This window comes from Carettochelys insculpta, chromosome 5, assembly GCF_033958435.1.
Source record: "Carettochelys insculpta isolate YL-2023 chromosome 5, ASM3395843v1, whole genome shotgun sequence".
Lineage (NCBI taxonomy): Eukaryota > Metazoa > Chordata > Testudines > Carettochelyidae > Carettochelys > Carettochelys insculpta.
In genome coordinates this window covers 84,260,480-84,280,041 of record NC_134141.1, presented here as the reverse complement: position 1 = coordinate 84,280,041, position 19,562 = coordinate 84,260,480, and the positions used below count along the sequence as shown (strand labels likewise).

Genomic DNA, 19,562 nt, shown 5'->3' with positions numbered 1-19,562 from the left:
AACGACTAACGTCAGACGCGCGCGGTCTTCTACCGGCCTCAGGCCAAGAAAGCGGAGCGTGTTCTCTGTCCTGTGGAGCGTGATGGTGTCTGAGGCGAGCAGATGTAGGGTCCTCCTGTACTGGCCGGCGCCCTGCACCGCGGGAGCGGGGCGTGGATGGCTCTGGCCGGCAGAGACGCGAGGGGAGAGGGCGCGGGACTCGCTGGTTTCTCTCTGACACTCTGGCCGACGTCTGGTGTTGTGCGCTCGTTTCCTGGGGACACGTCTTGGAGCTTTGCCACAGGGCCACTCAAAGTGTGGGCCAGCGCCGGGTGTCCCAAACTGTGTGCTGGACTGAATGGCTCTGACTTCAGGCACCTAGGCTGTGTCTACACTTGCATTCCTCTTTGGAAAGAGGTATGCAAATAAGGTAAATTGAAAATGCAAATGAGGTACAAATTTGCGAACCTGATGCCTCGTTTCCATATTCCTATTTTGAAATAGCTTTTTTTGACAGACGAAAATCAGTGTAGACACTGCTCTTGCAAAAGTAAACCCCATCTGCGAAAGAATCATTCACAAAAAAAAAGGGAAGAGGGATTCTTTTGAAGATGGGGTTTACTTTCGAAAGAGCAGTGTCTACACTGGTTTTCGTCTTTTGAAAGAAGTTATTTTGAAATAATATGCAAATGAGGTGTCAGTTATGCAAATTTGTACCTTATTTGCATGTTATTTACTTTATTTGCATACCTCTGTCAAAAGAGGAATGCAAGTGTAGACACAGTCTTAGTGTCTCACATGCAGTGTCATGGCTCCCCCCTCCCCCCCCCCCCCCGCATGCTTTAGGAAAATTGGCTTAGACACAGCTCACAGATGCTTTCAGTACCTCATGTAACATCAGTTTTAATGTGACAATCTGCTGACTGTGTATATCCCAGATTTGTGCATGTGCCCTTGTGTGTGAGGTTAGAAATGTGAAGTATGGAAATCTATAATTCTTAAGTGTGCTAAAGAGGTCCAACTCCTCTTCTTGGCACTCAACCAGTAGGACATCCTCATGTCACGGTCCTATTTGTGAGTCCATTGATGGCTGATCAGCCTGATTCTGGAGCCGCAGATCTTACCACAAAAGGGACAGGTGCTGGTAGCTGTTGGAGGGGAGCAGGGCTCAATGATCAAGTCAGTGACCTAGGAATAGCCTTGGGTTGATCCTAGAATTATGTGTGGCCAGGCCACTTGATGCTGAAACCCATGTTGGATCTGGTAATTTTCCACTCAAAGTGAGAAAAGTTTGAACTAAGCATGAAGAATTCCGACCTTGGGCAAAAAGGATTTGGGGGAAAATCAAACAATATGGCCAGTTTCTAAACACAAAGGAACCCACACACGCACACCCCTCACTTATGATGCTGCTAAGACTGAACAAGAGGGCAGATCAGCCCCAGGCTAGGAGGCAGCTTAGTTTTGAAAAAGATGTTTAGAACAGCTCTTCAGGTTAAGAATTTGCACGTAATAAATTTCTTGGTAGATTAGAACTAGCTAAGCATTTTTGTTCATTTTAATTTAGTAGCTTACTTTGATCTGACTGCTTTCACTTGCAAGCACTTAAGTCCTACTTTTTATATGAAGCATTTTTGTTCATTCCCAAGCCCAGTATAAATGATTGTTACCGGGGGGGGGAGGATGAGGAGGAGAACAGCCACTGTGTGTATCTCTCATTGACAAGAAGGGTGGACATCCTTAAACACTGTCTATGCACAAAACCTTTACACAGTCTATGTCTAGATTGCTGAGAACGGTCGGTAAAAGATATGTAGATTGTGCAATGTATTTGCATATCTTCTGCCAACAGTTCTGTCGGGAGAAGCTTTTCCATGTGGCCTGTCCACATGGGGGCAAATGTCAGAAAAAAAATACCTTCAGTCAAGACATCTGTTCTTCCTCGTGGAGCAAGGTGAACAGGGATGTCAACAGAACACTCCAGACCAGCAGATCTCTGCCAAGATATCTGCAGTCTGGAAGCGTGCTCTGTTGACAGAAGTTTTGTCGACAGAAGCCTGCAGTCTAGTCATAACCACAGTGTAAGCTGGGTTGGGCCATTTGTCCCTTTTGACTGTTGGTTTCCTGTGTGCTGAGCCTCAGAACTGAGTCCTCCAGGAGCCCAATTGTTTTGGCATCTGTGTTGCTCTGCAGGGGGCAGTTACCCCAACTCTGTGACTTGTTTGCATGATTAGCGCACAAAGGGAGAACCCTAAGGGAACTTCTGTGATTCACTTGTTACACATACTTATTCGGGGGCGGGTAAATGTTTTCAGAATTAGGGCCATAGGTTATATATTCTTCACGGCAGGAACCTAGGCTAAGTCTATACCAGCAATTGCACAACAAAGCTTTTGTTTTTCAGAGGTGTTACAAAAAACAAAAGAAAAAAGTTTTGCTGCGATAAATGCCAGTCTGAACAGCATGTTGAGGGTGTAAGTATTTTGTCAGAAGAAGAGCCAACAAACAGAGGCTACTTTGCTTGACTTTTAGTGACATGGCTATGTCGGCATGGTGGTGTTGCTAAAAGCTGCATAAAGTAGATAAAGCCGCTTATAGCCCAGATCCTGCTAAGAATACTTGGATCAGGTCTACATTATAAACTTACATCGGAATAATGACACTCAGGGGTGTGAAAATTCCATACCCCTGAGCAAGGCAGTTATACAGACCTAACTCCCAGGTGTAGACAGCACTGTCCACAAGAGGGCTTCTTCAATCAACATAGCTATTGCCTCTCATGGAGGTGGATTAATTAGGCTGATGGCAGAAGCTCATTGGTCAGCATAGTAGTATCTTCACTAAAACAGCCTTTTAAGTATAGACCTTCCTTTAGTAATGGGTTTCACTTTGCTCAGTGTGGCTATCTATATCTAGATTGCAGGCTTCTGTTGGGAGCTCTGAGGTCTTCTAACAGAAGTCTGCTGCTCCAGAAGCCCTCTGCCAATATCCTGGTAATCCTCATTCTCTGAGGAAGAAGGTAGGTGTCAGCAGAGGAGGTTTACCCGACATTTGGCTTCATGTAGATGGGCCAACTGTTGGGAAAGCCTCTCCCAACAGACCTATCTGCAGGAGATATGGAAGTGCTTTGGAAATTTGCCTATCTTTTGCCGACAGATTTCTTGAATCGAGACATAGCCTGTGAGGGGGCATGTGGGACAGCTCACATGATTAACTGGGACTAATATTGTTGACTTCTGTGGGATTATTCACCATGCATAAACTAAGTCACATACATAAGCCTTTGCAGAATCTGGGCCTATGTTTTGTAAAATTTAATGTAAAGTTTTTTACACAGTGCACATTAATAATTTACAACATTTAACTTGTTCTGTAGCTTTGATACCTTTTTGGTGACTTTTCTCTAGGAATTTCATGAATAAATCCATTTTTATATTTGTTCTTAGGACATGTTTTAAAAGGACACTATCAACATTTAGTCCAAAAATGTAGAGTTTTGTTTGAATAAGTCTAAAAAAATCTGAATATAAAATTATATAACCAATTTTTAGAGATGAGAATGTCTTTTGTTTTAGATGTAGACATTTCCGTCCAGTACTTCAACAATCAAATTGCTGCTCAGGGCAGGTCTGCCCTTAAAAAGCTGTAGCAGTGCATCTGCAGCACTTAAGCAAAGGAGCGATTATACACTAACACCTCCCTGAGAGGCAGCAGCTGTATCACAGGAGAAGTCCTCACATAGCGTTATCTGCAGTGGGGGTTAGGTCGGCATAACTGCATCACTCAGAGGTTTCACACCTCTGAGCAACATAGTAATACTGCTGTAAGCTTATAGCGTAGGTTGGCCTGACCTTAGTAAACACTGAGCTAATAATGCATGAGAGCTCTGAAGAGAGAACTGACTAGCACCCTGAACTGATACACATGATGAACATAACCCTGTGAGTAACTTTAATCATGTGAATAATCCCACTGAAGTAAATTTAACTATTCAGGGTCCAAGGTCACTTGAAAATTGGCATCAGAAGGATAGAGTTTTCAGATTCTTTAAAAAGGCTTTAAAGGATAGCAATAATTAATGGAATTTTATTGTTGAAGATACAGATTTTTTCTCAGTATACAATGTTGTTTACTTTGACAGTGTCACTTTATTGTGGGAGAGAGGAACATTATTATGAAATCAGGATACCTGGGATCAAAACCAAGCGTGCTATCATTAAGGAGATTTTTATACTTAATGAGAATTTATATTAAATCCCAAAAGAACTCCACCTACTGGTCATACAATTTACTTGTAAATTATACTTACATGAAACTTACATTATTCAAAGCTGAAGATGCAGTATTGGCCTTACAACTGAAAATATCCATAAATTCCCTCTTTTCCCCATGGGGTAGGGCCTAGAAGGGGCATTAATAAGTTCCTGTACTTTGAGTGTCAACAGCCTAATGAAACTCCGCTGCCCCTTCTGCAATCTGGTTCTACTTGTAATAAGAGTAGGTTCTACAGGCTCATTGTGCATAAGAATACTTGCTTGATGAGGGTAACCACATGTGTGCAGGTAGGTGCTGACTCTGGCGGTATGCCAGGGCTGGAGCATGCACAGAAAAAAAAATAGCAGATGCTTAGCACCCATCATCACAGCTGGGCCACTGATCAGCTATTTGATGGTTGCAGGAGGGTGATGAGCAGTGAGTGAGCAGGAGTCTTGGGGAAGGAGCAGAATGGAGGTGGAAAGAGGCAGAGCCAGACTTGGCCCTTGGAGGCTCGGGGGGCAGAATGGGGGCAGGAAGAGGCAGAGTGGACATGTGGCCTCAAGGAGGGGCAGAGTGGGGCAAAACACTTTGGGGAAAAATTAAAGTCAGAGTCTATGTATATTCAAGTACACAAATGTGCACTTTACAACTCTGGTTGTCAAAATTTTTGTATTAGTGACCTCTTTCACACAGCAAGCCTCCCTCCCCCACATATGTTAGAAATGGAAGAGTGATTTAATGGATCTGACAGCTTGCAACACCCATGTAACTACTTTGTGACGCCGCCCCGCGAGGGCTCAGAACCCCCAGTTTGAAAACCCCTGCTTTAGAGAAATTAGTCATACAATTGATGTTTTAACCCTGAATAAGTGATTGTGAGACTGGCCCCCTAGTTTGCTTTTTACTAATGACCAGTTCATGCCCTTTCATGGGCATGTCCTGTGGAGAGCTTAAGAAACTCAGAAAAATCCACGAGTGGAAACTCAGGCTGCATCCACACTATGAGATAAATTAGATTTTTAATAAATTTGATTATTTAACCTTGATATTATGAATTTGAAGTGAGTGTCCACAAAGCTTCTTGAATTCGACCCACCTTTTTTCCATGTCAAATTTCCATGTCCCCATTGCCTTGTGCAAGTTCGACAGTGTGAGCATTGCGTTGTGGGTACCTATCCCACGGTGACTTAGCCCCAGGTTTGTTGTGGGAGTTTCATGTTTGAATCCCAGAATGCAAAGCACTATCCCAGAATTCAGAACACCTGTAACTGCAAAAACAAACTAGAGATCGCACCATTTCCTGCTGCCACATTCCAGCGCATGCATGGATCCCCAAATGCTTCCACTCATAGCACACATCGTTTCAGGAACCACATTGGCTGTTGTGCAATTTTGCCTTCAATTACAAAGCTCAGTGACTGTTCAGTATCATAATGGTGTTGCTGCTGCATCTGCTGCTGCTGCTGCTGATGATAATGACAGTTGTTTGGAAGAGCAAATCTCCCAGCAGCAGTCCAACAACTCAGAGCTGCTGGCTGCCCTGGATGCATTGGTGACAGTGGAGCAGCAGTTTCAGACTCCTGAGACCAGCACACACAGGTGGGACCACATTGTTTTGGAGTCCTGGGGCGAACAGCAGTGGGTGCAAAACTTTTGCATGTGCAAGTCCACCTTTATGGAGCTTTGTGATGTGCTGGCCCCTACCTTGAAGTGCAGCAACACAAGAATGAGGCAGGCTTTAACAGTTCAGAAGTGAGTGGCAATTGCACTGTGGAAGTTGGCAACACCCAACAGTTACTGGTCAGTGGCAAATCAATTTGGGTTGGGCAGCTCTACAGTGGGGTCCATGGTGAGGCAGGTGGCCCATACAACCTGTCGGCATCTCCTCAGGAAGACTGTGACCCTGGGACATGTATAGGCAATAGTGGATGGCTTTGCTGCCCAGGGGTTTCCTAACTGTGGTGGGGCAATAGATGGCATGCACATCCCCATCATGGCCCTGGACCATCTGGCCTCAGAGTATATAAACAGAAAGGGTACTTCTTGATGGTGTTGCAGGGGTTGGTAGATCACAAAGGTAGTTTTAGCAACATCAGCATTGGCTGGTCAGGGAGGGTTCATGATGTGCACATCTTCCAAAATTCTGGCCTATACAGAAAGCTCCTGTATGGGACTTTCTTGCCCAATCGGAAGATCATGATTGGTGATGTGGAGATGCCTATCGATATACTGGGCGACCCTGCTTACCCTCTGCTTCCTTGCCTGATGAAGCCCTACTCAGGAGACCTGGACCTGAGCAAGGAGAACTTTAATCACAGGCTTAGCAGGTGCAGAATGGTGGTGGAGTGCACCTTTGGCCGTTTAAAAGCAAGGTTCAGATGTTTATTGACCCATTCGGACCTTTCTGAAACTAATCTCCCTACTGTTGTTACAGCATGCGCTATTTTGCATAACATATGTGAATTCAGGTGAGAGACTTTCCTGTCCATCTGGAATTCCAAAGCTGCACATCTGCTGCGGAGCAGGGAGTATCAGTGGGCAGTTGTGCCTTCAGCCCTCCACCAACCACCCGTTTTCCTCATCTGTGCGTCTGCTGTAGATGTGGGCATACAGGTGGGCAGCTGTGCCTTCAGCCCTCCCCCAACCCCTGCTAAGATTTCTGTCCCCCAACCACTCCTGCATGCCACAAAATCACACCGAGCTCAAAGGAATGCTTTTATTTTGGGGGCAGGAGAGGTTTAAGTAGCCGGGAAAAGAAGCCTTCACAAGCGTGCTTGAACAGCCTTTTGCAGTGGCCCTTGGGCCTGGAGTGGCAAGCTATCCTTGCCCTCCCTCCCTGTGTACAGGGACCGTGATGATGTGGGGGGTGGGCGACCTCTCCTCAGGGGTCTCCGGGCAGCAGGTATTGCCTCCTGTATTGCTGTGTTCGGAGTTCCTCTGCAGCCACAGCAGGGAGCGCAGGACCTGCATTCCCTCTGTAACTGCTGTTATGAGCTTTGCCGTGGCCTCACTCTGCTTTGAGGCCTGCTGCTGCTGCAAGTCAAGCATTCTGTGCTAAAACTCAACTTGACTCTAAAGCCGCTGAGCTGTACGATGACACCACTCAGCAGTATCCTTTGTCAGCTTGGTGTACTCAACTTTGTTCCTCTCCGGCTATGTTTACACTAAGAGTAATCTCCTAAATAGCCATGCTAATGGCCATTCGAAGATTACTAATGAGGTGTTGAAATGCATATTCAGCACCTTATTAGCATGCTCCCAGCTGCAGCTCTTTGAAATTGCAGAGTTTCGTTCCTGCACGGCTTGTCCAGACAGGGGTCCTTTTTGAAAGGACCCCACCAACTTTGAAATCCCCTTGTTCCTATCTGCTGACCCACTTCTAGCATGCAGCATAAATGCTCACCCAAAAAAAGTTGGTTCATGGCTCTCGGGGACCTCTGTGGAGGGGTCTGGCAGGGAAGGGAAAGCCATCGAGGGGACCAGTTCCAGGTCTATGACAAAGAGCTCCGGGCTGTCTGGAAGAACATCCTCAGTCCCCTGCTCATTGCTCCTTTCCTCTTTTCCATTGTCCTCTTCCTCCAGGCCACCAGGTTCCTCTGGGCTCATCCCAAACTCCATACCAGGTCCTCCTCGGCTGTGTCTACACTAAGACAAACCTTTGACTGGTCAGCTGAGAGGAATAAGGGGATTTTGAAATGTGTGGGGTCCTTTCAAAAAGGACCCTCGTGTAGCCATGCCAAGCCACGCACATTTGAAAGTGATGCTTTCGAAGCACGGTGGCCAGAAGTGTGCTAATGCTAATGAGGCACTAAATATGCAATTCAGCGCCTCATTAGTATTCTTTGATTTGGCCATTAGCATGGCCATTTCGAAGGTTTGTCTTAGTGTAGACACAGCCCAGAAGTGTAAGTTCAGACCAGGCTCCGAGGGGGGGTCGCTCCCATAAGCACGTGCAGCTGTTCATAATAGCGGCATGTACTTAGAGCTGCCCCGATCACTGGTTGGCTTCCCAGATTTTTTAAGAGGCTTTCACCCAGCATTACATTGAGTCCTGGGAGTAACCTCAGGCGGTCATCTAGTGTGACATCTGATCATAAACTGCCATGTTTCTTTTGGCCACCCGAAGTCTCTTTGCCACAGACTGGTCTCCCCAAATCACAAGAAGATTCAGAATCTGCTGGTGGATCCATGCTGGGGCTCTCTTGCAACTCTGAGAAGTACTGGACAGATCACTATCCTGAGTGCTCATGATTACCGCAGATGGCTAATGATGCAATTGCTACCGATGCGGTTCAATGGCTACCGATTGGGTGCAATATGATGGGCAAAGGAATGTTAGCATTATGGGCGCCCTTTACATTTGCAGGGCTGGGCGCTGCTGAATTTCAATTCAAATACTAATGCAATCAAAACTTCATGGGCTTCCTGTGACCTTCTTCCTGCACATCTGGTTGGGGAGCAGTGTACAATGAAGCAGCCATATATGGAGAGTCACCATGTTGCTTTGTGAGATACATATGGGACACTTTTGGAGGTTAATAAATATGAATTAAGGACATGGTGCTTCCACACTAGCCTTTATTCATGATTTTAAATTCAAAATAGATGGCATACCCATCCTGAAATATTGATATTTTGTTATCAGTATTATGGATCAATAAATCGAACTAATAGTATTAACTGTGAACAGAGTGATGTTTTAATAGTGAGCTAACTCCTTCAAATTCAATTTTATCTGATAGTATAGACACAGCCCCAGAGTCCTGCTGGCAGACAGTGAAGTTTGCCCTTCTTTGGAGCAGACAAGAGTCCTTTGTGGTCCTTCAACTCTACACAAGTCCCAAGATCTGCCAGAAAATCCCACAGATTTTGAGGCATCTGTTAGTAGGCTGGGCCCTTCATGCTACTTCAGGAGTTCTTTTGTGCCCTGAATTCATATGACATTTTTAAAAAAAAATATTTAAAATTGGGCAAGTTGGACATGCTTGTTTCAAAAGCTGTAGAGAAAATGTTTATGGGATAAGTTACCTGTCTAGCTTAGGTTATCTAATGCATCCTCACCATAGTATCTAGGCATCAACTCAATTCATTGAATTAGTGGCAGTTTATTCATTGTCCATAGCTGGAGCAAGATCAGGCCATATGAAAAATCCTGTCAACAAAACTTAGCTTTTGTGCATATGGCACTGTGCTTTCCTCCAACAATGTTGTCTTTTTATGTCTTTTCTTTTTCAGCTGCAGAAATTCTAACTGCACCCCGAGTGGGAGAGAGCTCTTTTTCTCTAGCAGCATGACATTAACCAAGGAACATAACTAAAGAGACTTTTGCTACACTAGCAAATGGAGAAGTTTTGTTTGGGGGGGAACCTCACTTCTGTTGTGAAGTTTATCTTTTCTGCTGTGAAACCGCATCCCCACTTCACAGAGTTTTGTATGAAGCCTGATCTACTCAGAACCATTGAGACCCAGCCTTGTGGCACCTGAATACGATACCATTTCTGTCAAGAATGTGTGAGAGAAAACTAGTGAATACAGATATGCTGTGGCTTCATTTACCCCTCACAAGGCATACTCTGACATTGCATAAGTGCCTCCATAACCACATGCTGGCAAAGTTTCAAGCCTCCTTTTTCCTTGGCCTGAATGCAGTGTTATAAGAAAGTTGCTAGAACTGTTTGCTAGGAGATTAGATTACCACAGCATATGCCCAGTTTCCACAATTTGGATGCAGGATTTTTGTGGCTTTCATAGCTAAACATAAAAGTGAGCATATTTTCATATATCTGGCAATGAAGTCAGTCTGAATTTTTTTCTTTTAATTTTAATTGGAGGAAAGGAAGGAAGTGATGTAAAAAGAATCAGTAACATTTGCTTGAGATTTTTTAAGTATGAAGCTAAATGGGAATTTGAGAATTTTTACCTTCTGAAATTAAAAAAAAAATAGCTGCAATCTAGCAGCATTTTAATGCTGAGAAATTATAATGACCTCCCTTTTCTCTTTCCCCATTTTTTCTTTTGAGATCCCTTGGGAACTCTGCCATTTTTTCACTTCTATATTCCCATCAAAGACCCTTTACCAGACCAACCTTTCCATCAGAAGAATCACATAGTCCAGGAGCCCCCCAAACTCTGACCTTTTTCTCTTCTGTAAGAGGTCTGTGTCGTCTTCTCTTTTGTTATCTTTTCTTTGCTCTTCATTGCAGATGTAGCTGTCCTCACTTAGCAGAACAAAGTCTCAGGCCCCTGCTTGGACCATGGCTTTCACTTTGACTAGGTATTCTGTGAGGAGCCAATGCAGTGAGTTAAGCATAAGAGTTATGTGCTCTCAGTTACTGGTATTTCTGAGATGATTGGATGTTTTTTAAATGAAGAGTACTCACGTGCAAATATACCTAGTGTGCATAGGTATATCTTTTTACTATCAGGGTCCACTGATCCCCAGAAAAAAATCAGCCCTGAGCCACATACATCGCCAAGGGGGTGTGAATCTAATTTTATGCTAAGTAGCCTTTGTATGAATACACAGATGAAATTCCCTGCTTTTACAGATTGAGAGAATATGCTTTATTTTGAGAAATAGAGCCCCCTGAATAAATAAATATACGTTTGAGCTTGATTTCTTAAAAATTAAGAATTCCTGCAGATTTTTGCCAATTTTCCCCTAAAATAAGGTGTTTTTAGTACTGATGAGCAAGAGCAAATGCTGATCTCATTCTAAATGTCTGGCTAGGGTGTGTTTACATTCCCTGACCCAAAAATAAGATTGAAGGGGTAGCTAGCTGTGCCTTAAGCTAGAAATCACATGAGGAAGGCTATCCTGTAGATTTTTTAGTTTTCAGCTATTTTATGAGGCTCTCCATCAACATAGATGAAATCACCCACAAAAGCCGAGGTGACTGAGATGCCAGGTCAGATGGAAATTTACTCATCTCCTACAGGAGGCATATCTAACTTTACAGAACTTCTTTTGGCGTTGGAACTTGTTCATCTGCAGCTTGCTGGAGGGCTTTGAACTGTTAGGAAAGAGCACGGGACTCATCTATTGGATCTCACACGTGCCCGAAGGTGGTTTGTATAGGTTTGTCTGTTACATAAATTTAGCATTAGGGTTATATAAGATGAGTTGGGGTGAACAATAATCAGCGGAACTACTTACATAAGTAAACTTAGCAGGATTTGCCCCTATGTATATAATCAAGTGATGGGGCGTCTGAGAAAAGTGAAAAGAAGTAGGCGTATGTGTGTGGATACTTGGAAAAACAAAGAAATCAGCACATTGCTCTAATCACATTGTCCTCCCAGGGGTAAAGGAGCTGCATGCTTTTAGTCCAAACTTCCTTTCCTGCCCAGTTCTGGTATTTGAAACATTCCCGTTTGATCGTTTGAAAACGGCTCTGTTCCTTTTGTAGGCAGAATCTCCTGTTGTGTTTGCCAGCGAGCCCATGACAGAATGCCTGCCGTGGTAATAGCCATGTCCAGGGATATTCCTGCGAATGACTCGGGCAGTTTTACTCTAGTTTGCCCAACCAGAGGGACAACAGGTGACCAGAGCTTGAGTTATTACGGATCGTTATCCCGATTATTTTGCAAATATAGCAATGTGGGATGCTATTGGTGGATGTTGTCAGTTTTATTATGTTCTGCTGTATTTTGCCGCTGTCTTGGGAGTGCCCTGGCCTTGGAAGAAGTGACCTGCATCAATTACAAATGCACGCATCACATTTGCTCTTTTGCTGTTTCCCTAGGGCCTCACACACTTTTCACCCGCTACGATTTTCGAGTTGTTTTGCTGTGGCTCTCCGGGTGAAACCGTGATTTTGCACCTGTTCCATTCTGAGCTCACCCACTTTATGTCTGTAGACTCCCCCTCGTACTTATGCATTGAATCGTGCATTCTTGGTAATCAGTGGCAAAACTCCCGGGGACCTGAAGGCCCTATAGTCCAACCAAATAGGGAGTGGATAGAGTTGAATGATGGAAACAAACGACCACGCCTCACTCGAGGTAGCAATCCCACGGACTATTTCCAGGAATAAGGACTTGCAGATTTAGGGCTGCAATTTTTCTCCTGACACAATCGGAGTTCAAAAGGCCCGTTCCGCCGACCCCCGGGTCGAAGAGCAGCAGATACTGCCAAGCAAAGTATTTCTTTTATTGCAAAAGCTCAGAGATGATTTGTAAAGGAAGCAAGAAATCTGAAAATGCATCGGGACGAACTCTGCTCCCCTTCATCCCCCGGAGACCGCAATCATTGGAGTCAGTGAGGCTCAAAGAACCCAGGGCAGAATTTGGCCCAGTTTTGGGGTGCGAATGGTCGCAGTGGAAATCCTACCCGGGTCCTCGGAAGGTGGGTTTAACATGATTAACATAGCCACAATGCCACGGCTGCGGTTTGTTAGACAGCATCAGGGTCAGCAAATAATAGGCTCTCGCCTCCGAAATGGCCTTTTTTTCATTGCAGAGGATGTTCCGTGTTATCAGCAGTCATGAAAATTCCTGAAGCAGGGCACATAATTGTCCCTTTTTGTCCCTTGAACCTTTCCTGACACCAACTCTTCCCGACTGTGAAACCTGCTCAGAACACGTTTCCTGCTCTGTGTAATGTTTGCCAGGGCTGTCTCCTAGTCACTGTCCTGCAGCGGTTGAACAGCCATATCCAATACATGGCTAGATTTTGCGGTGAATGATAATGGGTGTATCTTTGTTCTGTCGACACCCACTTTTTTTCTTGTCTTGTTTTGTCTTTGACTGTTGCTTTTCCAAAGGTTTGCTTCCATTTTAATACAGTTACACAATAAACAAACGGGAACCCATTTTACAGGAGTATAGCCTAGAAAGCAAGAATGCAATGAGTGAATGTATTTTCTACGGGCAATAATGTGAAAAAATAGGCAAAATTTGGGGAAAATCTGATTAAAAATCGATAGCAGATTATGGCCATATATTGTTTTAGCTGAATTCTCTCATTTTCCACATGAGCTGTCCAGAATGAAGTATACAAATATGTTGCCTCAATGCCATTAATAGGTACGTAATGGTGCGCTATAACTGTCTGTAAGAATTATATTTAATGGGCTGCTCATTACTACTATGTTCGGTTTCGCAAACCTGCTCCGGTGTTGTGAATTTGCACAAAAAGCGTTGCCAATGGAGGACTGAACTGATGGGAGCCCTTCCACCCTTGGAACTGGCACTTGCCAGATGTACGAGAACAGCCACTCAGAGGGCAACCAGAACTAACCCTGAAGAAAAGCTGGGGAGTGTCTGATAGTTGATGGCCATAACAGCCCTACCTATTCTCTCCAGCCGCTTGCCAGTACTTGCCAAACCCTCGAATCATATGAATTCCGCCGTTCTTCCCTTCGGTCTTGGCTTGTTGTCATTCTCACCGAGCTCTCCAATGCAACCTGCCCAGGAGGACAAAGGGCGCTCCCTGGGCCGTGCTTCTGGAAGTAGAACTTCCTACCGCTTTCCAGCTCGACAGCGCCATATGGCCCAAAGAATTCTGCCGAGCTTCCCAGGCAGCAGCTGTCCCCTGGTTCCTATTGCCTTAGCTGGAAGCGATCACCCCGACGCACCGCTCCGCTCCGGGGTTGGGGCTCGGGCTGTGGGACTGAACGAGCTCCGAGAGCAAAGCTGGCTGGCCGGAGCGGAGCGGAGCGGAGCGGAGAGCTGACACGTGCCCCCCGGTAGGTGGCATCCCTTGTCCGCAGAGACTCCCTGCCGAAGGAAGCTCGCTGAAGGGGGATGCGCAGAGAAGCGGCGCGATTCCGAGGAGGAAACTCAATTGTGAGCTGCGGTGTTTTGTCCCAAAAGAGCAAACCAGCAAACGGCTGGGCGGGCTGTGGGCAGGTTAGCAAAGCCCTCCTGCCGGCGGCGGGGTTCTGCCCGCCCGCCCTGCCCTGCCCTTCACTGGACACGGGCAAGAGACGAGCTTTGCTTTCTCCTTCTTTATCTGCTCTCTGATTCCCTGCATGAGCGAACCGCGGGAGAGCTGTCCAGCCACAGCCGACTCCCAAGGTTATCCCTCTGTTGAGCTGGCGCTGTGGGTCCCCTTGCGTCCTGTTCCTGCGTGTTCACCGCAGCACCTGCAAGTCTGCAAGGAAAGAAGTCACATCCTCTTTGGAAGTAAAAGAAGAAATCGCCATCGCTCGGGGGGACGGCAGTAAAAACCTCACCTTAAGTGGCTGTCGTCGGAGCTGACTCGCGGCCGTCCGATCAGCCCCACCACTCTTCCCTCGAGTGACCGATGACTTGTAATATTTGCAAAAGAGGTAGAGAAGATACACGTCTCATCCGGGGCTCAGGCTCCGTGAATATAGGAGTTTCTCCTGGGCTTGTGCATCAGAATCCTGGAAACAGAATGGGGCGATGCGGGTCAATGGTCCAACACTGCTTTGTGCATGGGGTGCCCATAGAAAGGACACACAGATGGGTCCTGCGCGGGTTTGGGCAGATCAGACAAAGGCAGGCGTGCTTATTTTATCTTCTTATTTCTGTGACGCCGGTGCCTGTCCACGAATGTGAAACTCGATTTTTCTCGTTTAGTTTGTATTGGGCAACTCTAAGCATTCTGGAATGTAAGAACAACCCAGGAGAGGTACTGGGAGAGGAGGAGCCACAGAAGGACACTCACCACGATCCAGACCACCTAAAAACCGAGGCCAGGAGGGAAACTTCAGGCTGGCCTTACAGTAACTGGCTTTGGGACCTCTAATCTATCTAAACGTATTTCCCATATGAACGATATTCCATTTACTCTAGTTTTGTACATCTCGAGTTACTGTCTCACCTCCAGGGAGCTACAAAAACTTGTTAGCTAAAACGTAGCTACTGGTCTCGCCACGCTTTTGCCGTGGTAACTTTTTGTGGTAGGCTCTTTTGGCTCCTCGGTGATGAATGCTACGTAAATAGGATTGCAGAAGTAACAAGGATTACACGGTTACAAATCCGTGAACCTCTGTTTGAAACAGTGTTGCCAGCAATTTTTGATGCAGAAAATAGGTTGGAAAGGCACTTGAATACAATGTTCTATTGTATAGTCTTCAGGGCGAGTAGATAACAAAATAAAAAGATACATTTCTAACATGGGCCTAATTTGAAACAGTTTATAACGTAGAGCTAAATCGTCAGACTAGTGTCTCATACGTGTGTTCCAAATGGTTCTCTTTAGCGTGAGAGGACTTCGACAGGGCGTTTGTCGGTGTCTAACGTCAGGAGGATCCATTACCTGTGCGAGTCCCGGAACAGAGAGGAGCACGAGCTTTGGTTAGAAAATAGCTCAGGTGACACTGAAAGTCTCGGAGGGGTGGCCGTGTTAGTCTGGATCTCTAACAGCAACGAAGGGGCCTTGTGGCACCTTATGAACTACCAGTTAGTCTATAAGGAGCCACAGGACCCTCCTCTGCTGTGACACTGAAAAGCTCCTGATTGTGCTAGAAACTAGACCCCGGTGTCTCTCTTACTGCTTCTGCTCCAAGGCGAAGAGGTTCGTACAAGGTTTTGTTCGTCCTCCCACGAGAAGGGGATTGTTCTGCTGTTTCCTGCAGCAGCGAGGGCCGCAGCTCTGCCTTTAAAAGTGTCCTTAACTCAAAGGCGGCGTTAGCGGCGCGTATTCTGATCCGGTTGGCAGTCCGAGGCGCGGGCTGGGGATCCCCCTCTCCAGTGGAGGGGAGACAAGAGCGGCCTCGGAGTGTCTCCCCGCCGAGCCACGTTGCCTGGCGCCTCGGGGCACTGCCCCTCCTGATGGCTCGGAAATATCCCTTCTAGGAAAAGCCCCACCCAGCCCCGCAGATGCGCCTGTCCCACGTTACCCGCAAAGGGCTCCTGGCTCCCCACGGAAACGGCGCCCGCGTTGTATTTCGCAGCAGGCGCGTTCTCCCCTCCCCGCTCCTAGCCCGGAGCTCTCGCCCCGCGATCCGCCGGACTTCGGGCGCGCGTCGGCGACTCAGTCCGGCTCCCACTCGGCGGAAAGCGGCTTTGCCGCCTCTCCTCCCGTGCGCGCAGAGCGCCGGGGAAGAAGAGAAACGGGGTCCGCTGGCGGGCTCGGCCCCCCGGGGAACGGCTTTCCCGGCCGCCGCGGGGATCTTTGCAGGGGACGTCCCCGGGGCTGCGGGCACCCGTTGGACGCGGTTCCCCGGGAAGGGCTGGCGCTACCCGGGCCCTGCCGGCTGCGCCGCGATGCGCCTTACACGGACGAGCCCAGCCGGCAGTGCGGAGCCGCGGCACAAGGAGGGCGGGGCGGGGCTGGGCCGGGCCGGGCGGTGGGAGAGGCGAGTAGGAAGGAGTGACGAGCCCTTTTCCGCCCCTGACCTTTGGCGCTGCGGGCAGTGGAGCTCCCGGGGGCGGGGGCCGAGGCGCCCGGGCTTTGCCGCGCGGGGCTGGGCTGCCTTCTGCCAGCGGCTGCGCTGACGTCGGAGCCATGTGACGGGCCCCCGCCTGCTATAAGGGGAGCGGGAAGGCCGCCCCCTTTGGACTCGGCCCCAGCCTCCGCCGGATCTGCCCCGGGACGCGTCCCTCCGCCCCCCCATACGAGCCGCTCGCCCTCCGCGCCCGGCCCCACTCATGCGCCAGGGCTCCCGGGAGGAGGCAGCGGCACCCGCCCGGCGGCTCGGAGCGGCGCTGCGCGGCAGGGCGGGAGACGCGGCTGCGGGCTGCGCAGCTCGCTCGCCCCTGGGCTGCAGCTCCTGGCTCGGGCCGGGCCGGGCCGGGCGGAGCGGCGGCCGGGAGCCCAGCGGCGTGACTGCGGCGCGCCCGGCCGCCGCGGGCCCCCCGCCCCGCCGCCGCCGCAGCCCATGAGCCGCGCTGCCGAGCCATGACTCTGAGCGCGGGGATGTCCGATGCCTCGGGGCTGGCCGAGGAGACCGACATCGACGTGGTGGGGGAGGACGAGGAGCCCCGGCCGCGCGGCCGCGCCTACGCCCCGGAGGAGGAGGACGAGGAGGAGGAGGAGGAGGAAGACGAGGAGGCGGGGGGGCTCCCCGAGGACCTCTCGCCGCCCCGCTCCCCGGCCAGCGGCGGCGCGGGGAGCTGCCCGCCCGCCCCCCAGCGCCCCTGCAAGGCGGCGGCGGCGGGCGGCGGGGGAGGCGGCGGGGCAGGCGGCGGGGCCGGCAAGCAGAGCCTGGTGAAGCCGCCCTACTCGTACATCGCGCTCATCACCATGGCCATCCTGCAGAGCCCCAAGAAGCGGCTGACGCTGAGCGAGATCTGCGAGTTCATCAGCGGCCGCTTCCCCTACTACCGGGAGAAGTTCCCCGCCTGGCAGAACAGCATCCGCCACAACCTCTCGCTCAACGACTGCTTCGTCAAGATCCCCCGCGAGCCGGGCAACCCGGGCAAGGGCAACTACTGGACGCTGGACCCCGAGTCCGCCGACATGTTCGACAACGGCAGCTTCCTCCGCCGCAGGAAGCGCTTCAAGCGCCAGCCGCTGCCGGCCCCCGAGCTGCTGCTGCGCGGGCTGGACCCCGGCGCCTTCCCGCCGCAGCCGCCGCCGCAGCAGCAGCAGCAGCAGCCGGCGGCGCCCTACGGCTGCGGACCCTACAGCTGCGCCTACGGCCTGCAGCTCCCGCCGTACCACCCCCACGCCGCGCTCTTCGCCTTCCCGCAGCCCCGGCAGCCCCCCGCCGCGCCCGCCGCTCCGCCCGCCGCCTTGCTGCCCGCGGCGGAGCTGGCCCGGACCTTCGGCTACCCGCCGCAGCTCAGCCCGTCCCTCACCCCCCTGCACGCCGCCAAATCCAGCGGCGCGGGCGCGCCTCTGGCCCGCTCCCCCTTCTCCATCGAGAGCATCATCGGCGGCAGCCTCAGCCCTGGCAGCAGCTGCGCCTCCCAGTCGGCGGCGGTTCCAGTCTTAGCCCGCTCTCTGGTTGCTTCTTCCTCCGCCGCCGCGGCCCTGGGGGCCCTGCACCAAGGGACAGCCTTGTCCAGCGTCGAAAACTTCACCGCTAGGATTTCGAACTGTTAGCGCTTGTAAAGCCTTTCGGAAGGTAGGACCCGGGGTATCTCCTTTATTTTTCCCACCTGCACGAAGGCAGACAGACTTTCTCTGTACCGCCCAGGGTTCTCCTGCCACTTTGTCGCTCGGTACCTATATTTATGCAAAGCCAGTTCTATATGCTGCATAGGCAGACACGTTGGTTGTTGGGAAGTTATGTCTTATCCCTTTAAAACATATCTCTAAACCATTGGAGTTCAGAGAGTCTCAGGTCCGGGAATTCAAAACCCATCGTGTACGAGGAAAAGGAAAGGTCGCGAGGGAGGACAATAAAGCAATACTTTTTTTCATATTAGTACACTTGTCTCATGTACTTTTATAAAAGGAAATTAACATGTTTACACGAAAGAAAGTCAAGATTATCGTTTCTTATTTTAACCTGTGTTTTGTATTATAATAGACGTATGGAGTTTTTATTTTGTACTTTATGCGTATTCTTTAAAGGAATGTTGTTAAAATTCCTGGCAAGTATTATTGTACTATGCTAATGTAATTTTTTACATATTTTCAAAAATAAATTTTTTAATTTTAAAAAAAAGGCCCTCCCATATAATTGGCTTTGGACATTCTCCTCCTTAGTACTTTCCCCCAATGGATAGAGTGGGCGTTTTTGATTTGCGGTTAATGGAATAACAGAAGGCAATAGAAGAGTAATCCATGATACTTCACGGTTAATTATGAAAGGATTTGACCGAGTCGAGAATCAGAACATGTCTTGCGCAGTCTAGCCATTGTCAATAATAACGGATAATAAAAAGTAAAAAAAGCAGAGATTATAGGCTAAATAGGTAATAAAAAGTAAGTCAATCTATTCGGTGTGGGAAGATATCCACTTCCTGCTAAGTATAATGCTCAAAACTTAAAACTATTTGTATTTGGTTCAATAAATGGAGATTATTTTAAAGCTTTTTGGATGTGTTTTAAATCATAAGTATACTAGTTTAGTTTTCAAAGGGTATGATGGAAGACAAAAATAAATTCTATACCAACAGCTCTTATGCGGAATTTGCCTTATACTTTTAGCTTGATATGAAAGACATGAGTAGTTTTAGCTACGTGTCAACATGTTTTCCCGTAATACAAAAATATTCATTTAGATATACAATATCTCTAGATATACATCTAAGCCAATATACACATCTAAGTATTATGTATTAAATATGTATGTACTAAATATTCAAGTAATGTAAAGGGAAATATATAAATACACAGTCTCCGTGCAAACAGTTATATTTGATTTCGATAAAAATGGAGGCGCTCCAAGTCTGAATCTGAAGAACACTTTTTTTTAAAAAATGGGCCAATGACAAAATGGAATATTATGATGTGCAAA

General features: G+C 48.3%; 1 protein-coding gene across 1 annotated transcript; it reads left to right on the top strand.

Moving 5' to 3' along the window:
• Nucleotides 1-16,733: 16,733 nt before the first annotated feature.
• Nucleotides 16,734-19,231, top strand: FOXD1 (forkhead box D1). The gene has a single exon (XM_074994232.1). It carries the CDS (start codon nt 17,051-17,053, stop codon nt 18,197-18,199), a length of 1,149 nt encoding a protein of 382 aa, XP_074850333.1. The 5' UTR covers nt 16,734-17,050; the 3' UTR covers nt 18,200-19,231.
• Nucleotides 19,232-19,562: the final 331 nt, after the last annotated feature.

What these genes read in the sequence shown, in the direction of transcription:
- FOXD1 (XM_074994232.1), top strand. Translation starts at nt 17,051, where the DNA reads ATGACTCTGAGCGCGGGGATGTCCGATGCCTCGGGGCTGGCCGAGGAG.